At 44.4% G+C, this 19,233-nt stretch overlaps 1 protein-coding gene across 1 annotated transcript in view; it reads right to left on the bottom strand.

The window, feature by feature from the left end:
* Positions 1-145, bottom strand: part of LOC113013203 (serum response factor-binding protein 1-like) — a 122,114-nt gene extending 121,969 nt beyond the window's left edge. Inside the window, exon 1 of the mRNA XM_026153927.1 lies at positions 44-145. Coding sequence (XP_026009712.1) covers positions 44-145 — 102 coding nt within the window. The remainder of the gene's footprint in view (positions 1-43) is intronic.
* Positions 146-19,233: the final 19,088 nt, after the last annotated feature.

Genomic DNA, 19,233 nt, shown 5'->3' with positions numbered 1-19,233 from the left:
TACTGCCTAGAAATGAGAAGCCCAAACTTCACTCCACAACCACCTTCTTCAGCTCTTCCAGGGGAACACTGAGGCGTTCTCGGGCCAGCTGAATGATGTATTCTCTTCTGATGATGTGTCCTGGGATTTTTTCCTTGTAGGACATGCCTAGAACGCCTGTCCCATAGGTTGCTCATATACTGCATATACTATTAAAATAGTAGGAAGGAAGGACAGTACAATGGCTTGTTTCAGACAGTAGATGAATTGAGGGGCAGAACCAAGTCATGGCGTCAAATTAATAGGGATTATTTTCAACACGGAATCATGCAAAGCTACCCTGGTACAGCTCTCAAGTAAATATATATGGAGGTGGAAATGAGTATAATAGTTCATCTTTAATTATCCTGCCTCTAGCTGTACTGTCCAAGCCTCTAAATATAAGGTCAACGTGACTGTGGCAAGGTTACAAACAACAACAACAAGAGAACGGAGCATACATCAATTAAAGCTATAACAGGACAGCTTTGCTCCAATGCCATTAATTGCCAGTAAAGTCTGGGGGAGAGCATGTAATTGGCATTTAACGCTATTGATGGCAGCATGTGTTGGTATTTAGCTGTCGAGCCACAGAAGGGCCATGTGGAGTCAAAAATTGTCAGGGTGGTGGCGAGCCAAATCCTGCAGGAGCTGAGGCATGGCTCAGTGTGATTAGACAGGGCTCTCGTCTCAGTGCCAAGCGCAGAGGACACCAAGGTCAGACGTGTCGTACCAAGCGAACAGGCTGGGACAGGGGTGCTTCACAAGCGCGTGTGTACAGATGTACGTGCTAATGTAAATACACTCGGACACGGACACGGGCTTTGGACTCATGTCGTCAAGTGCGAGCTTGGCAGGTGGATTCTTTCGGCCTCTTACCAAAGTCCAATTGATTTATTTTCTCCATTAGTTTTTTTCTTTTTTTTTCAAGTTTATTTTTCACCAGCTAGCATAAATTTCTAGCCCTATCTGGCCCGAACCATATGTTAATCAAATTCAGGTAGAGTTTAGAAGTATATGTTATGTTGATTTCATAAGACATCAGCAGTACAGTGCATTCCAACAGAGACGTATGAATAATGTATAAACATGCTAATGTAAGCACCTATTAGCCCTGGACACAATTACTGCCAGGGAGGAGAGAGAGCAAGAGAGAAAGCAGGGATGAAGGCGGGAGGACTGAGAGATGACTGACTCTTCAGAATGACTTTTTGCACCATTGAAATATCTTTTCCCCAATTGGATAAAAATGCTGAATCCAAAATGAAATAAAAGCGAGAGTGCAAAACAGTTTGCTTTTTTTTGTCTGTAAGTGGCGACACGGCGAAGAAAAGTATATGAGCTTAGAAGTTGATTTGCTGCCAGGGCACTTTTGGGGAAATCAATACAGTAAATGTAAATTACCCATTTCTTTTCTCCCAGACTGCCCATGATTTGAATGTATATTTATGTGAAAGGCATATGTAATTTGATTTCCAAACTCAAATATATTGTACTGTTAAGGTCACATCACAGCTCTTGGCACAAGGGAGATTACAAGTTGAGTGTGTTTTTTCTTATGTGCATACCCCAAGTGCTGCAGTGAAGTAAGCAAAACCCAGAAATCATATCAAGAGTGAGAAGCCTGAGCTGTTATTTAGAAACGATGAAAGCAGCAGGTACAGGGGATGTCTTATATCAAGGCCAGGAAAAGAAATAAGACTCAAACTTGAGCATTATGATTTTTTTCCCCGTCTTCTCATCTCATGGGGCTAAGGAGGCAGTTGTCGTACCTTTTGCTACATACAATGTTTCTTTGACTTCATTCCATTTATTTTTCATCTATCTATAAATGGCTCCAGCGTTTCTGCCCGGATCAAAAACTGCCTGTCCATTTCCTCTGTTTAAACACTGAGATTATCATGCCATGTGCTCCTCGCCTCACAATCTGAGAGGTTTAAGATTTTAAGTGCCTTAGGAACTGATTTAGGCTTTTCAGGAAAGTGTGATGCTGGCTGCTTCCCAAAAAAACACAGTAGGTAGCTGCAGTCCTGACAGAGCTGGAGTGTTCAGCCCTTATACACTTTCTTACTTATGCCAATATTAAACTGCCCATGTCACTATTACACCAGGTTTTTAGGTGTTTTTTTTTTTTTAAAGAAACCTGTCCGATCTGTAATAAGTATATAAAAGCTTTGTGTGTAATGGTGGAGATACCTGTTGCTAAAATAAAATTGGTTGGAAAGAAGCTGGTGCATCAAAAACTCTCAAGTAGTTCCTTTGGTTGCAGATTGCCACAGTTGATGGAAGTTTTTCTTGTTCGTCTGGAAATGCTTGGTGACTACTAATGAGTGGCAGTGTAATTTAATAAAGTGCTTCAAAAACTGCCTTCAGAGTAAGAGTTGTTGTGCCTTAGCACTGCAACCAACATATTTCAAAGAATGCAACATTTCACATTTTCATTGCAGCTCACAGGGTAGCTGGCCAGTGTTTGCAAACGATCACAGGAGCATGCTAGCGACCAAAGCAGTGAAGGGTATCACTGTCACATCTGTAGGCCTGTGTGACTGGGACTTCTACGGTGGCCCTGAGAGGCCAAAACGGACTGCAACTTAAGAAAACGCCAGCAATAAGAAAAACACTGCAAAAGCACACAAAACACAACGGAAATAGGAAAAAAGAAAACAGAAAAAAGAAATAGGAAAAAACAGATTTCCAAAAGTACAAGGGAAGTGTTTCTGGGGAGACTATAACCCGCCGGACCAGTTGCAGAAACGAAATTTATGCTAAGAATTAGGAGACTTTGAACTGAGAGACACTTAAAAGAAGTGGAGGATCTATAGTTTTTTTGAGGAAAGAAAAGATGTGAAGTAAGTGTGTTAGCCTAACTTCTAGCCTACAAATCCTTCATCACTATATATGAATAATGAGATTAAAACACACTTACCTAGCATGTTTTGGTTCCTGCAGCTGGTCCGTCGGGTTATTGTCTCCCCAGAAACACTTCTCTTGTACTTCTGTTCTTTTGTCCTATTACAGTTTTTGTTTTTCCTAATTCTGTCCCCTCCCCCCAATTTCTGTTGTCGTTTTTCCTATTTCTGTTGTGTTTTGTGTTCTTTTGCAGCATTTTTCTTGTTTTCTTAAGTTGCAGTCCGTTTGGCCTCTCAGGGCCACCGTAGGCTTCAGTCATTTTCCCAGTTACACCTAGGCTGTATCCCAATTCAGGGTCTACAGCCTTAAAGTACGCAGCCTCAACGATCCTCAAGGGCCGCGTACTCAAAGACCGCTAAGGCCGGAAGTGCGAGGCTTGTGTAATGGGACGGTCTAGCCTCCGTTGCGCTGATACTGTTGTTTGTCAATAAAGTTAAAAAAAACAAAAAAAAAGCCTCCGTTGCGCTGCCCAGGTTGCCTAGCAACCATAATACTAACCACTGGAAACGTGTCATAGCTTTGTTTGACAGAAATGAAGGAGAAAATCTTTTGTTCATTAGTTTGTTTGTTTCTACATGAGCTTTGATCATTCTCTGTAAGATTAAGCTCAGCTACTGAACGGCGTATATTTTAAAGTAAAGGCTTTAAAACCAAGTTAGTACAAACGTCACTAATGTCACATAACTTTGCCGACATGTGGCCAACAGTAATGTTTAATGTTCTTCGCTAGTAAACATTTGCACATAAATAAGTGACATAATATTCAGTACTTAAAGTTTACTCTTCGGGCGCCCCTCATCCGCCGTTTTTTTCTGCAAATTTATCCACACCCATCGCCGCGCTGTGCATTCTGGGATATGTTGGGCCACAGCCTTAAAATTCAGGGAAATGAAGGACGCATTTCAGGGCCGCATTTCGAGCAGCGTTTGAATTGGGACAGCCTTCGGTGCGCCGCTGTGACGTAATCGGCCTTGAAATGCATACTTTAAGGCTGCAGACCCTGAATTGGGATACAGCCCTAGTTACCTGAAGAAAGCTCTCGCCACTAGTTGGGGAATACTCACTTTCCCCTCATGACCGGTGGTTACCAGATGGTCTGAGTGACTGATCCAACATTGTCACATGTCCAAAATGGTGGACAAGTTAATGTCATGCATGTTTGCAAAAAATCTATACAAAATTTAGGTAGTAAATTTTACTGTCGCTTACCAACCTTATCTCTATAAACAGATACCTGATTATTAAACAAACAGAAGTCTGCAGGCACTGAGCAACATTTTTGGATGGTAAGCTATTTTGAGTTCGACTGAATAATCAAGGATGAGCATGCTTTGTTTCCATCCGAACAAGCAGTCACTGTGGAGACAGAATCAGGGGCTGCATTTACTGTAATGCAGTCGTGAAACTTTTTACCATAGTCGGGGAATTATCAAGCCTTTTATTAGCCTTTAGCTTTTGGAAATTTACCTGAACAAGAACTCCTGCACCACATCTTCATCATGCATTTTCTGAACATCCCGGCTACACAGACAATCTCAAAGAAACGACTAACCATTGTCCCAGAGGCTAAGTGAGCAGGCTAGCCAGTGGGTTCCCAGACTCTGCATAGACAGACAGATTCCACTCGGGCCCACAAGAAACCATGATGGCAAACCCCCTGACAGCTAAAGGAACAGTTCTTTTGTGTATAGTGTTCCACTGTCCACTGGCTGACCACGAATTGGCCCTCAAGGTCTACAACCTCTAGCTGCTCTGTGAGGCTGCCTAAGGCTCTGCTCCATTTTGAACGGATTCCTGACATGTTCACAATTAGCAGACGTTTAGTGAGTATAATCCACATTCAGCATGTTAACGTGCTGACATCTGCTAATTAGAAGTATATGCCAAAAGCCAAAAGGAGTCAACCTGCTGAGTGCTGATTGTGCTAGAGAAACATTTAGAGAAGATCAAAGTCAGTTTTATACAGTACTGTTAATCCTGTGAGGGCCATGAATTTATGTCTAACAATTCATAGTGAAAATATCAAATAGTTGTTAAGCACTGACATGCCTAGAGCTAATGCACTTTTATGGTGGAGGGATAGATAAGGAAAAAAACTGGGGTGATAAATCAACTGCTCTTGTCGCAGCTCTTTTGACTTCAGCCTTGCCGCCTTTTTTTCTCTGTTATTTAGCCAATCAAGTGGTTACACTGCTTGTGCTACAAGACAAGACTTTATTGCTGCAATCTTTCCCACCAAGGCTATGGAATCTCCAGCTGTTGAGAATGTGTTCGGGTGCTCGAAAAATCTGAAATCAAAGCAGAAGTAATGCCACAGAGATGAAAGAGGAGAGGCAGAGAGCTCTGTCTGATGACTGCGCCGGGTTTCTCTCCTTTGTCTTTTCTTTCCTGTTATTTTCACAGTTCCTGCTCGAGTAGAAAAGGGAAATTGTCATGATTTTATTGCCACTTGCCGCTCGGGAAAATGTAAAGTAAAACGTTCCAGTCTTTCCAGCAAATGTACTGTAGAGAGTAAAGCACAGCTAGTACAGAGGCACAATCAAGCACTGGGAAGATGGTGCTTAACTGAAATGAGGTTCCTAACTGCTAGGGTCACTGTTTTACACTTGCCGTGCCCTCTCAAGCATTCGCTCGTCACATGAGATCAGCACAAAATACCAACACTGGTTGTACTTTTGGGCAAAATTACACATTAGGGTATTTACTATGAAATAAAAAACTGCTGATGACCTGAAACACAGGTCACATCTATCCTGGTTTGTCACGACAGTGTCCTCCGCTGCCTTTACCTCCTTAAAACGCCAGATTACTGCTGACTTCTCTTTATTTCTCGAGTTCATCTTCTCAGTGAGAAGCTCTCAACAGGAGGATCTGGGCTCATGAATCCCTCCGAGTGTTAACCATTCCGTTGCCTTTGTGGGTTGACGGATAGATGCTGAAGTTGCACCAAAATGAACAGCTGGATCCATAAAAAGGATGAAATGTTGTCGCTATTAAGGTGCCTAAGCTCAGCAAAACAGAGATGTTACAGGAAAATTGATTCATTTCTTCTTTCCTCTTGTGATGTGAGAGTTTTTACTTCAGGCTTGTGTGAGTCGCGTTGTGCCTTTGTTTCACTCTTTTTCCTGTCTCGCATTTCGTACCGGCTTCTTGGGATCTGTGTTCGGTACAGTGTGTTCCCTGACTAGTCATGGTTGTAGGTAGGAAACGTAGAGACGCCTTGTCACAGATGGCACATTTGTGCTGATAGCTGCAACCCCTGTGGTCTGCAGTCATGGTTTGCAGTTGCAGGGGAAGTGATTGTGCGGTGTATGAATAAAAGCTCCTCCTAATCTTCCATCCAATCTGCAGAAAATCAAGATCAGAGCCACTGAACCAAATCTTTGTTTTCTCTGCTCCCCTCAGTGCTCCTCAGGAGCGGAGCTGTCAGCGACGAACGGAGAGACGAGGTGAGAAAGAGAAAAGCGAGGCAGGGGGAGGAATACTGAGGGAGAGGCATGCGGCGAGGGAGAGAGGGAGAACGCAGAAGATGGACTTAGAAGCACACTGTGAGTGCCGTCTAATGATGTTTGTGAAGCTAGAGAGACCAGGGAGGAAGCATTTCGAGAACGGTGAGAGAAGCGAGCAGGAGGTGAGCAGGAAGGATAAGAAAGAGAATTAAGGGAATCCTCTACAGCCAGATGGTGCCACTGGGCAGGAAATGGTATCATCTGTGCTCCACTGCATTTTTGCTGTGATTAAAAAAAATAAGAGGCAAAGATGCATATGCAGGCATGGTAAACAACGGCGCTAAACAGCAAATCCTCTGCTGCTGCGAGGGCCAAAAAATTAGCTGACTACCAGGAAGTGAAATAAATGAGCCAGGAAAGCAAATTAAATGCTCGTCCTAGATCGAGCAATCCAGCGGAGAGGCAAAATCAAAACTTTTTTTTTTTTGCCCAAACATACCATTTTTCTCATCATTCCTGGTTTGCAGTCATTGCAACTCATTGAATTCAGTTCAGTTTTGATTTTACAGCGCCAAATCACAACAACAGTTGCCTCAAAGTTTATATTCCTAAAATATTAAAGTGAAAACCCGAACAATCAGACCCCCCTTTGAACAAGACGCGGTGACAGTGGTAAGAAAAGACACACTTCCAGGATCAGGGAGGGGCGGCCATCTTTGGGGAATGATTACACGCAGAGTGGTGTATGAAAGCATGGAGAGGTGAGTGAAGAAGAAGCGCTCAGTGCATCACGGGAAGCCCCCAGCAGCCTCGTCCTATTGCAGTGTAACTAAGGAAGGATTCAGGGTCACCTGATCCAGCTCCAACTATAAGTTTAGAATTAAATATAATAGAATAGCCTTTTATTCTCACTGTACACATTAGTAAGGAGCGCTATACTGCAGCGGCATAGCTTTTAAGCCCAATCTTAAAAGTGGGACAATGTGACAAACTGGTTCCACAGAAGAGGGGCCTGAAAGCTGAAGGCTCCTCAGTGTCACTGTGATAGTCACCTAATTGCATTTGATGCTCACACCTCAGCCAATTTCAGAAAAGCAAGGAATTTGACTGATATTGTAATATTTGTTAGTTATTTTAGTTTCAAAACAAATCGAGTTGATAAACTGCCATACAGTAAACGACATACATGTGACACATATAGCAGACCGTAAAATTCAAATATACCCTTCATCACTTCATCAAAAAGAAATAAATGAGTAGTTCTCCCAATGAAAACAAGATGCAGATTTTAAGCACAGAATTACAAAGGTGACAAAAAAGGGGAAACTTGCTCGCGGGACAATTTCACAGATAAACACAGAGTGAGCGGATACTCTGCTCCCACATTAAGACGGAAAAGTAATTCCTAAAGTTTGTCACTCGAATCTGCGCCACTTGCTATTTTCTTTTCCTCTCTGTTTCTCTTAGCCCCAATCATTCCTTCATGAATAGTGACAGCTTCACCGCTAAAGTACTCCAGCTTTCTAAGAGTGGTGTTGCATTTATTTATTTATTTCCGCCCGCACTACAGAGCCACTAACTCGATTTTATACCCGTAAACTGGCAGAAACTCAAATGTTTATGCACAGCCACTGCACCTGAGGAGGATAAGCACATGAACCTCGCAAAAGCACATCACAATAATCTTAAAAGGAGAACTACAGCAATGCAACTCGTGTCTCTGGATGTATTTCTACAATTTTGATAGCGCTGTAAGAAAACAAAAACAAAAACGCCGAAACAAAACAGAATTTTGCATTTGCAGTAGCTGGAAACACCCAAAATGAAACTGTATTTACACTTAAAATACATCACAATACAACTGATCAACTCAACAAGACAAAAACAAGACAGATTTCTTTAGCATATTTTTTAAAAGAAGACAAATTCATTCTGTGGACTAATTTTGTTGGTTGTTGTGAAAGCTGTTGAAAACTATCCCGTGATTAACGATAGGATTTCATGTTTAGAATTGTTATACTAAAAAAGAGATATTTTTGTCTGTTTTGAATAATTGCCCAGTCATATTGTTTGAAGATTTTCAGGTTTTGTTCTGGAAATTTTGGGTTCCCGCTCCTCCTTTAAAAGCAACCATATTACTGTTTTATTGATACAATGCCCTCTGCTGGCCACAGTAAATGTTTGAGTGGGTGGATGGATGGGTTGGCAAAACATTGGACTTCAATAGGAGTGTGATGGTTGAAAAAGCAGGAGTCGTCACAGGAACTATTAGAAAAATAGGGTTTTCATTTATCTAACCCCCAAAATTATATTTGCAAAAGTAATAAATGTTGAGCTCATAAAAGAGGTCAAAGAAACAAAACTAAACTCAGGCGAAGAACTGCAAACTCGTTGTTTTGCGTCCTGACTGGCTGTAGACCGTTGTCAATCAATCTCGTGCCTTGTTTCCTCTCCAGTGCAGGATGCATTCAACTGATCAAATTTACATAAATCCTCGATCTCTAGCAGTGTGACTCTGAAGTGCTGTACTGTATGTTTGTAAGTTTTCTCCCCAACAAACACAACAATGTTGATGAAACACTTTGAACCATCAAAGGCAACCGCAGGTGCCTTTGGTTTCATTCTATAATACTGGACCTTCTACGAAGGTTTAAACTTTGAGAGTATTTAAACAAAAGAGAAAAGTGTGAAAATGTTCATGCCTGTCTGAGACAAGTGTATAAAAATAAAGATGGCTACTTTGCGGATTTCACCTATTTATTTATTTATTTTTGGAACGTAAGTCCCGCGATAAACGAGAGACCGCTGTAAGTGCTTTAAACCCTGGCCACCACCTTTTGTCTGGCTCTCCCAGGGATCATGGCAGGTAAGAAACATAAGAGAAACAAAGATTACTCACAAGCTGGTATGAATACATAAGTAAACTAAATGTGCACGCTTACAAATAGAACCAATGTATCCAAACCAATCAATACTGCAAACTAAAGTGTGTTATATTAAATGAAGAAATAAAGAATACAATACAAGAGTTACTTAGACTTTTCGAGTGTGGCCATGGGTTTGGCCATCACAAGGAGAAACAGGTTTGCTTTCGATAAAGCTCGATTTAGCAAAGAGTTTGGACTTCCCTGTGCCATTTATCCAGGCTTGGTATTGGTATTAGGAGTACACTGGTTTTTGGCCCCATGGAACTGCCAAGCAAGAAAAGAAAAAGTCCATCAAGGAGGTTCATGGATGCAGTGAAGGAGGACATGCAAAGGGTTGGTGCAATGGTACTGATAGGATCAGATGGAGGGAGATGATCTAGCCCTAAATGGAACAGCTTGAAGGAGAAGAAACTGAAAGGCAAAGTTTCTTTAAACTTTGACCCTTAACTTTGACCCCAATCCTGTCTTGTAACCAAACCCCGATCTTCGTTATGTTGATTAATAGGTGAAAACTCAGAAACTCAGTCATTCATGAAAGAGTAATAGTGTGGGTTTTCAGTGCCCACTCAGGTGGGCATTGGTGATGTAATTGAATTTATTCTGATGGCCAGTGAAGAAACATTTTGCAAGCCTGAGAGACATACTCAGACAAGCATATTAGCATAACTTATCATAATATCAGTCTTTCTGCCTCCTGGTGGTCAAAAATCACTTCACAGAAACTTTGCATATCATAAATCAAGCCCTCTGCACTTGACACTCTTACACGATATCTTTTAATTTTTATTCAGTTTGATCATTTTACCAGTCCGAGATGAATCATCACATTCTGTGGCACGCACACTTTAAATCAAACTCTATTCATCTCCCCACAATCGCTTCTATCATTTACACAAAGCCTCCTTTATCCAGCTGAGTGCTTAGGAAAGCATGATCTATGAGGAAATGCTCGTGTAAAGTAGCCTCAATAGCCGCCAGGCTTTATTGTATACAGTGGTTACAAACAGAGATCGCCCACATTTGTATTTCGTGCATGCTTCCAAACAAGTCCAGAGAATATTTTGCCTTCTGTATGGTCTTATCTGTAACACAGGTGAAGTCAGCACAAAGCTGGGAGAAGACACATTTCAAGCCAAGAGCAACACACACTCAGCTTCACCTGCTGCATTTTATTCTTCTTTGTGTGTGTGCGTGTGTGCGCGCACACTTGTGTGACCTGGAAATGAGTTAAATGGGTGGTAGAGTGCCAGCAATGTGTGAGTGTGTGTCCTACAGAGAGGTTAAATGGTTCTCGGAAAAACACCAGTGACTGTACACTTTGCATGTCTGTGTGTATGTGCGTGTCTGTGTGCGAGCTACTGTTGACAGGGGCGTTTTTCTACTGACAGCAGTGATCAACAGTGAGCACCCCTGGCTTGGCACCAAGCTATTACTTAATTCATTGACATTTTGTGTAATTGCCTCAGGGCGGTTTGCAGAGGTGGTACAGGGTTCTAATGGGATTAGATTAGAGAATACAATTACCATTTCACATATAAAAGGAATACTCTTTGAAACGCTCATCAGCTCAGGGGAGGTGAAAGGAAGTGAGCATTATTTTTATGTATATACATTATAGTGCAAAAGTGTTGAGCCACCCCTCATTTCCTTATATTTTGCTTCCTAGAAGCCAGAATGTCTTTTAATTTTTAAAAGTATGAAAGCAAAAAAAGGCACCAAACTTACAGGATCAACCATTGTTCTGTCTACAGATGTAATGAACAAGTTATCAATAAACTAATTTTAAATAGTATCTTTAGGTACTTTGTTACTAGCGGCCTGTTGCAAAAACACATCTTTTATTTCAGTGTCTTTAGTTGAATCTATGAAAACTGCCAAAGATAACATAGACTGACAGGAGTGAAATAGTATTTTTGCTGTAATAAGGTCATTCACAGAGGTATTAGTGGACAAGCTGGCATATCTTAGCATGGTGTGCAGTGTGTCATAAAAAAAATTGAGGAAACTGAAAAAATGGAGAACAAAACCTGAAGAAATATCTACAGCAATTGAACGATGTCTAAACCCTGTAAGACCCAACCTATCAAAAAATAGCCAGAAAATCCTGTTTGTTTTTTTTAACTGAGATGTTTGTTAACCCTTATAACAAAATCCACATTTTTTTTCTATATCATGTTATGTATGATATATTTTATTATATAATTATTATATATTTTTGTATCACATTTCATACATTGGGCGTTTCTGGCCTCGTTTTGTTAACAACAATGTTAATTTTAGACAAAAAAAGAGTTTTGTCCATAACATTTTGAAATTATGGCAAGTATTGATCATGTTGATGAGATGGAGGTCTCAGAAACTCATGTATCAAATATGAGAAAAGGGCATTATAGGGTTAAAGTTGTGTCCTTATAAAGAAAAAAACCTGAGAGATGCATCTTTGCCTTCAGTTGATCCTTTTCTGTTCACTGAAGCCTCATCAGAAATGGTCTGAATTTCGAATCTTCTGAATCTTAAGGAAGTGAAACGGAGAATCTGCTACTCCCTGCCATGAAGTGGCCTCCCCAGAGCCCAGACCCCAACATCATTGAAGCAGTGTGAGATCATCTTAACAAAGAACAGAAAAAAAAGTAAGCAAACATCCGAAGAAGAGCTTTGAATGTCCTTCAAGAACCCTGGAGAGCTATTCACGAAGACTACTTAAAGAAATGACAATAAAGCCTAAGTTCAGGCAGTGGTAAAAAACAAAGATGGTAATACTAAAGATTAACTTTCAAGGTTATTCGAGTATAAACTCTGTTTCTGCCTTATATCCTGTATTTCCATCTATGTTTGCAATTTGCAATAAATCACCTCACTTAGTCACTATTTCCCTGCAAAATAAACAAAGATATAAGAGATGACTAAAGACTTTAGCAAAGTTTATATCTTTGCATACGCTTAGAAATAAGTGGAAAGATTTTTTCCCTCCACGCTATGCTTGCATTACTGTATTCTGAAGGTGAGTAAGTGAACTTAGGAACGTTGCAATGGGTGCCCCCCGCCCCCGCCACCCTCCTTTTCTTTCCAGGGTTTATCAAGGTGGCTCGTCATGGCAGCCTCAGAAATGGCCCTGTCAGGACTCTTGGAAATGTCGATGTGCAGATAATGACATGCTGAAAGCCCTGAACCACCAGCTTGTCACCTGCTGGTAATTGGTTCTTCTACCAGTTTATTGTCTCCAGCTGCACTGCTCATCACTGATATTCCTATTTTAGAAACACAGGAAGAGCGAGGGAGAAAGAGACAGAGATAAATATGAACATATTCATGCGCGCGCGTGTGTGTGTGCACGCGCACTTGTGCACATGTTTTAGACAGGCTGCAGGTGCACATTAGCAAGTATGTGTGTGCTTGCACTTATTAATGATTATCTGGCATGTTCTTCGTTTTGTCCTGCAGTCCACGGTGTAAAAACACATTTAAGTGGTTACAAAAAAAGCAAAGAAAAAAAACTTACAGGACACTTCATCTTATCTTGCCAGGAACGTTTCCAACTTTGCAGGTGGTGGGCAAGATAATCCAAGCAATTCTCCAGCTGTTCCAATATTTTAAAGCGCAATCAAACATCATCCAGCACTAAAAAGACTGCAGTGAATTCAATCTTAGCATCAACACCGCTGAAGTTTAATCTGGTGTCAAGGCCGAGAACTCAGGCTTTTTTTTTCTTTTACTTTGGATAACAGAGGAATCACACGTTACATGGCAGTTATTGAGCTGGACATTGCTCTTTAGCTGCTACTGCATGGAACATTATGTGCGTTTTGTTACAATGGAAGCTTTCCCTCGCCGTGATTTGCAGCATTGGGCATAAAAAGCCTCTAGCACATCTGTGCTGGTTAAAAAACCCGTGTTTTGCAGCTTCTGTAGTTTTGCTCTCTCAGCAAGTGTGCAGGACAGCTGTCCTAAACCCTAAACCATCAGAACTGTGCAGGAAAGAAAATATATACTAACAACAGTGGATTTTTAATATATAGTTTATACAGCCAATATACTGTTTCAGCAGTAGAGTCACTTTTTTGCAGCCACATTATGTTGTGAGATTTTTTTTCATTCTCGTGGGTTAAGTGAGTAAAAGAGTACACATTTCTACTTTTCTTTAAGGCCCAGTTCAGGAGAGGCCTATTCAGAACCACAACAAGTGGTCGATATTAAATGTCATTATTGAGCGATAGACACACCACCTCTGTGCCCTCTTTTTTTCACTGAGAAGTGCTTAAGTTTCCCTCATTCATCTTGACCTTGCAGTCAGCATGTGTCTCCATTCAAAGGGCACAGGAGATTATGGCGGTTTTGTGATTTTTGTCAAAGGATAGTCTGGATGATGATTTATCTAGGCAGCCTCTATTAATTTTTCAAATACAAATGATAGTCATGAATCATGCTATATGCTGACCGCCCTCTTCCTGACCAGTGTTGACCTTTGCATACACTTTGAATGGCTAATTTGCTAATGTTTCAAAAGGTGCCTGAAAACTTCACCTTAGTTAATACAGTGACTTTGATTGGTTTTGGGTCCTTCCAGAGTTCCTGGAGTTCATGCTGGAAGTATACGTGGCAGAAAACTTTCCGACCTGGATGGGTTAGATTACAGTACACAGTATGGTCAGCTAATCATTACATTTATGTCTATTCCATGTCTGGGCTGCAATTTTGTTCGTCTGACTGGGATGATTGGCCGTTGAGGCTGTCCTTGACCTTTTGAAGTAAGGACCATGTCATTCTTCTTCTTAAACAAGAATCTCTTTGTGGTTTGAGAGAAAAAAAGAGGGAAAATTCTTGAAGACTTTACAGCTTCTCCAAATGGTTGTTTGTGCAAGAGAAACCTGTGATAGGATGTGTTAACAGGGTTATGACAGCAGGTAGCAGCTGTATTTCACAGTATTTCATTTGTCATGTTAGGACATCAGACGTTTAATGGCTTCTGCTCACGGCCAATAATATTTAACCAGTTCTCATTATTAGAATGGTTTCACACTGTGATTTATCTCTTCGTTTTGACCACTGGACAATTTTTCTAGCCTCGCCAATTTCTTTCACCTGCCGGGGATTGGAAGTGGTGAATCTCGAGTCGTGATCTTGTCAGGTGTTGTGGAAATCCACTTGGCCGTGCAATTCATCAGTATCTACATCCTCTGCACACATTCCTTCATCTGTCTCTCTGGTATCATAAAAATCAATTGATTTGGCCTGCAGAGTCCGAGCTTTTTCCCTCTTTTTTTTAAAAACCATGTCTTTTTATGATTTCTCTTGGACTCATTGCTGGAAGAAGCTAAACTTATGCAAACAAGACTTTCTGCTGCTGGTGAGAAGATTATTGTGGTATGTTTGACTATGTGTGTGTCAGGGTTTCTGGGTCTTTGACCCAGTATTCTTAGTTCATGTTCACTGTTTATATTCTGTCTGCTTCACCTCCTGTTTTATTGTGTTAGCCTTGGTCCATGTGCATTATGTTCCGTCCTCTTCCCGTTTATCATTAGGTCATTATGTTCAGCTGTGTACTCACCAGGTTCTAATCTCTCATCACTCAGCCTGTGTATTTATGTCCCTCAGTTCAACCAGTCCAATGTCGTGTCATTGATGTTATTGTGATGTTGTTCTCGCCGCTGTTAGGTTGTCCTCTGTTCAGTTCCGTCAGGTCAGCCGGTCAGTTGTCAGTCAGTCTTTCATTCATCCATTCAGTCAGTCGTCCAGCCGGCCAGCCGTTTCCTACTTCTGTTCTGTTTGTTCACTCCGTTGACAATAAAACACCAATCTTCACCTACCTGTGAGTCCAGCGTTTGGGTCCTCCTTCTTTCGTCCACGACCTCATCCTGACAGAATGACACGACCCGTGCCACGAAGACACGATGTGGACCCAGCGGACTCGGACCTCTTCGAGCGGCAGGACGCAGCGCTCTCCATTTGGGCGGAGAAGCTCAGGTGGAAACAGCGGCTCTTCTCAGAGAGGGAGCACGTCTTCGAGGGGACTCGTCTGGCTCTGGGCGGGCCTCGGAGACGCCGCGGTCCTCCACCTGCTGCCTCACCTGCAGCGGAGCATTCGCCGCGGAGAGTGGGCGTCACAGGCCAAGCTTCGGCCGCTCGCTCTCCCGCTGCTCCGCTCCTCGCTCGCCCGCCAGCCGTTCTACTCACCGGACCTTCAACCTCACCATGGCACAGCGACTCCGCCTACCACCTCGGCTCAATGGAGGCTCCCGTGCCAGAGGCTCATCTGTTTACCCCGCCCGCTTCCTCTACCCGAAGAAAGCGGCACACACGCCACCGTAACATGGACTATTTCCAGCCACTCCCGGCGGTGAGTCCCAGTGACTGTTTGCCACCTTCCTCAGTTGACTCTTCACATAAGATAAATAATAGACGCCTCTCCGATTCATGGGGAACGTCCCTCTTGGACGACAATGTGGACTGGGTAGACTTTTTCTGCTCTGTTTCCCCAAAGACAGCTCAGTTAAAGACTGTAAATAGCGGTGGCAGGAAGACCAGAACACTCCCCAATAAACCCGTCAGTATCACTCACCGTCGTTATTTCCACACCCATTATTCAGCCATTTCCCACCAGCATGGGGGCCCAGCCTACGCCCACACCAGTGCCAGCCCCCAGGAGGAGGGCAGCTGTGACCCGGTCTGCCTCCACACCTGCTTCTGTTTCTCAGGTGGGGGTGACTGGTGTCCAGCCACCTTCCGTGCCCGTCCCAGCGCCCAGGTTGAGGGCAACCAGAACCCAGCTTGACCCCCCTGGAGGCTTGGAAGAGCTAACCGGTCCACCTGCCACTTCACCTCTTCATCCACCTCCTGATCCAGCTTTTCATGCCCTCGCACTATCACTGGTTAGGCTAGCTGAGGTGTCCCCTGCTCAGGCCCCAGCTTTATTAGTCCAGGCTGCACTGTTGTCCCCTTCACTAGCTCACTCTTTAGCCCAGCCATTAGCCTCACCGGCCTCTGTTTATCCATCAGTCTCCTCAGTCCAGTCAGTTCACTCACCTGCTGTCCAGTCTCCTGCTGCCCTCCAGTCAGTCCAGTCACCTGTAGCTCAGTCTCCACCTGTCCTCCAGTCACCTGTAGCTCAGTCTCCACCTGTCCTCCACTCTTCTGTAGCTCAGTCTCCACCTGTCCTCCACTCTTCTGTAGCTCAGTCTCCACCTGTCATCCACTCTTCTGTAGTCCAGTCTGCCGCCCAGTGCCCTGTAGTCCAGTTGCCTCCTGTTTCCCAGTCGCCTGTCCACCATCCCGTCCAGTTCCCGGACCTGCAGCCACAGCACCCAGAGCCAGCTGTGAGCTCTCCTGCTCCTCAGCCAGGGGTTTCCGCACCCGCTGGCCCGGCCGCTCCTCAGCCAGGGGTTTCCGCACCCGCTGGCCCGGCCGCTCCTCAGCCAGGGGTTTCCGCACCCGCTGGCCCGGCCGCTCCTCAGCCAGGGGTCTCCGCGCCTGCTGGCCCGGCCGCTCCTCAGCCAGAAGCGTCCGCGCCTACTGGCCCTGCCTATCTCCAGCCAGAGGCCTCCGCTTCAGCCACGCCCGGCCCGGCCTCTGCCTCAGCTGCACCCACGCCCGGCCCGGCCTCTGCCTCAGCTGCACCCACGCCCGGCCCGGCCTCTGCCTCAGCTGCAGCTCCGCCTGGTCCGGCTCCAGCCTCAGAGCCTTCAGCCTCAGAGCCTTCAGCCTCGTCTGGCCCAGCCTCAGAGCCTTCAGCCTCGCCTGGCCCAGCCTCAGTGCCTTCAGCCTCGCCTGGCCCAGCCTCGTTTGGGTCTGGAGCTAAACGGCCGTTTTCTAGACCGCTGGCTAGGCCACTGGCCGGGCGCCATCGCCGTCGTGGGCGGCCCCCGGACCCTCTTCTCCTGAGTGGCCGCCGTCACCTTCCGCACGGCCGGCCCCCGTACCCTCTTCTCCTGAGTGGCCGCCGTCGCCTTCCGCACGGCCGGCCCCCGGACCCTCTTCGCCTGAGTGGCCGCCGTCGCCTTCCGCACGGTCGGCCCCCGGACCAACGCTGTCATCGTCGCCGTCGCCTTCCGCACGGTCGGCCCCCGGACCAGCGCTGTCATCGTCGCCGTTGCTGTCCGCACGGTCGGCCTCCCGAACTGTGTCCACGTCGCCGCCGTTGCCGTCCGCACGGTCGGCCCCCTGAACTGTCTCGTCTCGACCGCCGCAGCCGCCCACCGGACCGGCTCAGTGGTCACTGCTGCCTTCCACGTGGCCGCCCTCCTGAACTGTCTCTGTGTGGACTCCGTCCCTCCGTCCTGGGCCCCCTCCGCCCGCCCTGTTCTGGTTTTTCGTTCTTTTGGCCGTCGGGTGCCGGCCTTTGCGGGGGGGGGTACTGTCAGGGTTTCTGGGTCTTTGACCCAGTATTCTTAGTTCATGTTCACTGTTTATATTCTGTCTGCTTCACCTCCTGTTTTATTGTGTTAGCCTTGGTCCATGTGCATTATGTTCCGTCCTCTTCCCGTTTATCATTAGGTCATTATGTTCAGCTGTGTACTCACCAGGTTCTAATCTCTCATCACTCAGCCTGTGTATTTATGTCCCTCAGTTCAACCAGTCCAATGTCGTGTCATTGATGTTATTGTGATGTTGTTCTCGCCGCTGTTAGGTTGTCCTCTGTTCAGTTCCGTCAGGTCAGCCGGTCAGTTGTCAGTCAGTCTTTCATTCATCCATTCAGTCAGTCGTCCAGCCGGCCAGCCGTTTCCTACTTCTGTTCTGTTTGTTCACTCCGTTGACAATAAAACACCAATCTTCACCTACCTGTGAGTCCAGCGTTTGGGTCCTCCTTCTTTCGTCCACGACCTCATCCTGACAGTTTGACAATTGTTATCAATGGAAAATAATGCATTTTCATATAGTACAGTGTAAAAGTCTTGAGCCACCCCCTCATTTCTTTGTATTTTCTTTTGACATTGCTACTTCTACTGTTCATTTTCAATCTTTTTTTTTTTTTTTTTTTTTTTTAATAAATAGGACAGGGGGAATGAATGAGAGAAAGAGGGGGAGAGAAAGAAAGAAAACCAAAGGGGAGAAGAGACGGTGAGAAGGGGGGGGAAGAGAGAGAAAAAAAAAACAAAACTCCTGGGTCACCTGTATGGAGAAAAAAACAAACAAACAAACAAACAAACAAAAACAAACAGAGGAGACAGCAAACAACAAAGAGTAACATAATAATAGAGAAAACAAAGCACCATCACAATAAACTAGCTAGTCATAGATATCAATAGTTACTAAATAATAAACGATATTGTGCAGCACGCAAGATAGACAGCGCACAGTGTGCTTTGAGGCAGCAGCCAAGAAAGCTTTAGTCCGCGTCTGTGAATACCCATGTGTGCATACCTGTGTGGATCAGCATGCTTGCATTCCAAAGGTTTCTCCATGTAATGATCTGCTAGGGAGTGTGGGGGGGCCACAGCCCCGTCCTCCAGGGTGTGAAGCGGGTATGGAGGAGATCAAAACTCCAGACATCCAGAGGCCCCCAGAACACAAGAGACCATGGAAGACCAACAGAGGGGCAGCCGCGCCACTGTCCCAGTAAGAGCTGAGGAGAGTCCCAGATGAGGGCTCGCCCATTTTCAATCTACAGCAGGTGAATAGTATCAGAAAGTCATTTTCTTAAGACATGTAGGAAAAAAATCCAGCAAAGGGCTGACACAGGACTTGAGAGGTGCATCTGACCGTTCAGCTAATCCATTTAGCCTCACTGAAAGGGGGGGGGGGAAGCTGCGGTACGCCAAATTAAAGAAGAACTTGTTTGAAAATCAGAGGCAATGGATTTCATGAAAAGATGAATGAAGATTAAAATGTGAAGTTTTGTGGTTGCGTTTCAGCCAATGATCCCCAAAACATTGCCAATGCAGTAAAACCATAGCTGGATATTCTAACACACAATGGGACACTATGAGTCATGGATA

Source organism: Astatotilapia calliptera, chromosome 3, assembly GCF_900246225.1.
Source record: "Astatotilapia calliptera chromosome 3, fAstCal1.2, whole genome shotgun sequence".
In the NCBI taxonomy this organism is placed as follows: Eukaryota; Metazoa; Chordata; class Actinopteri; order Cichliformes; family Cichlidae; genus Astatotilapia; species Astatotilapia calliptera.
This window is presented reverse-complemented; position numbering and strand designations above follow the sequence as displayed.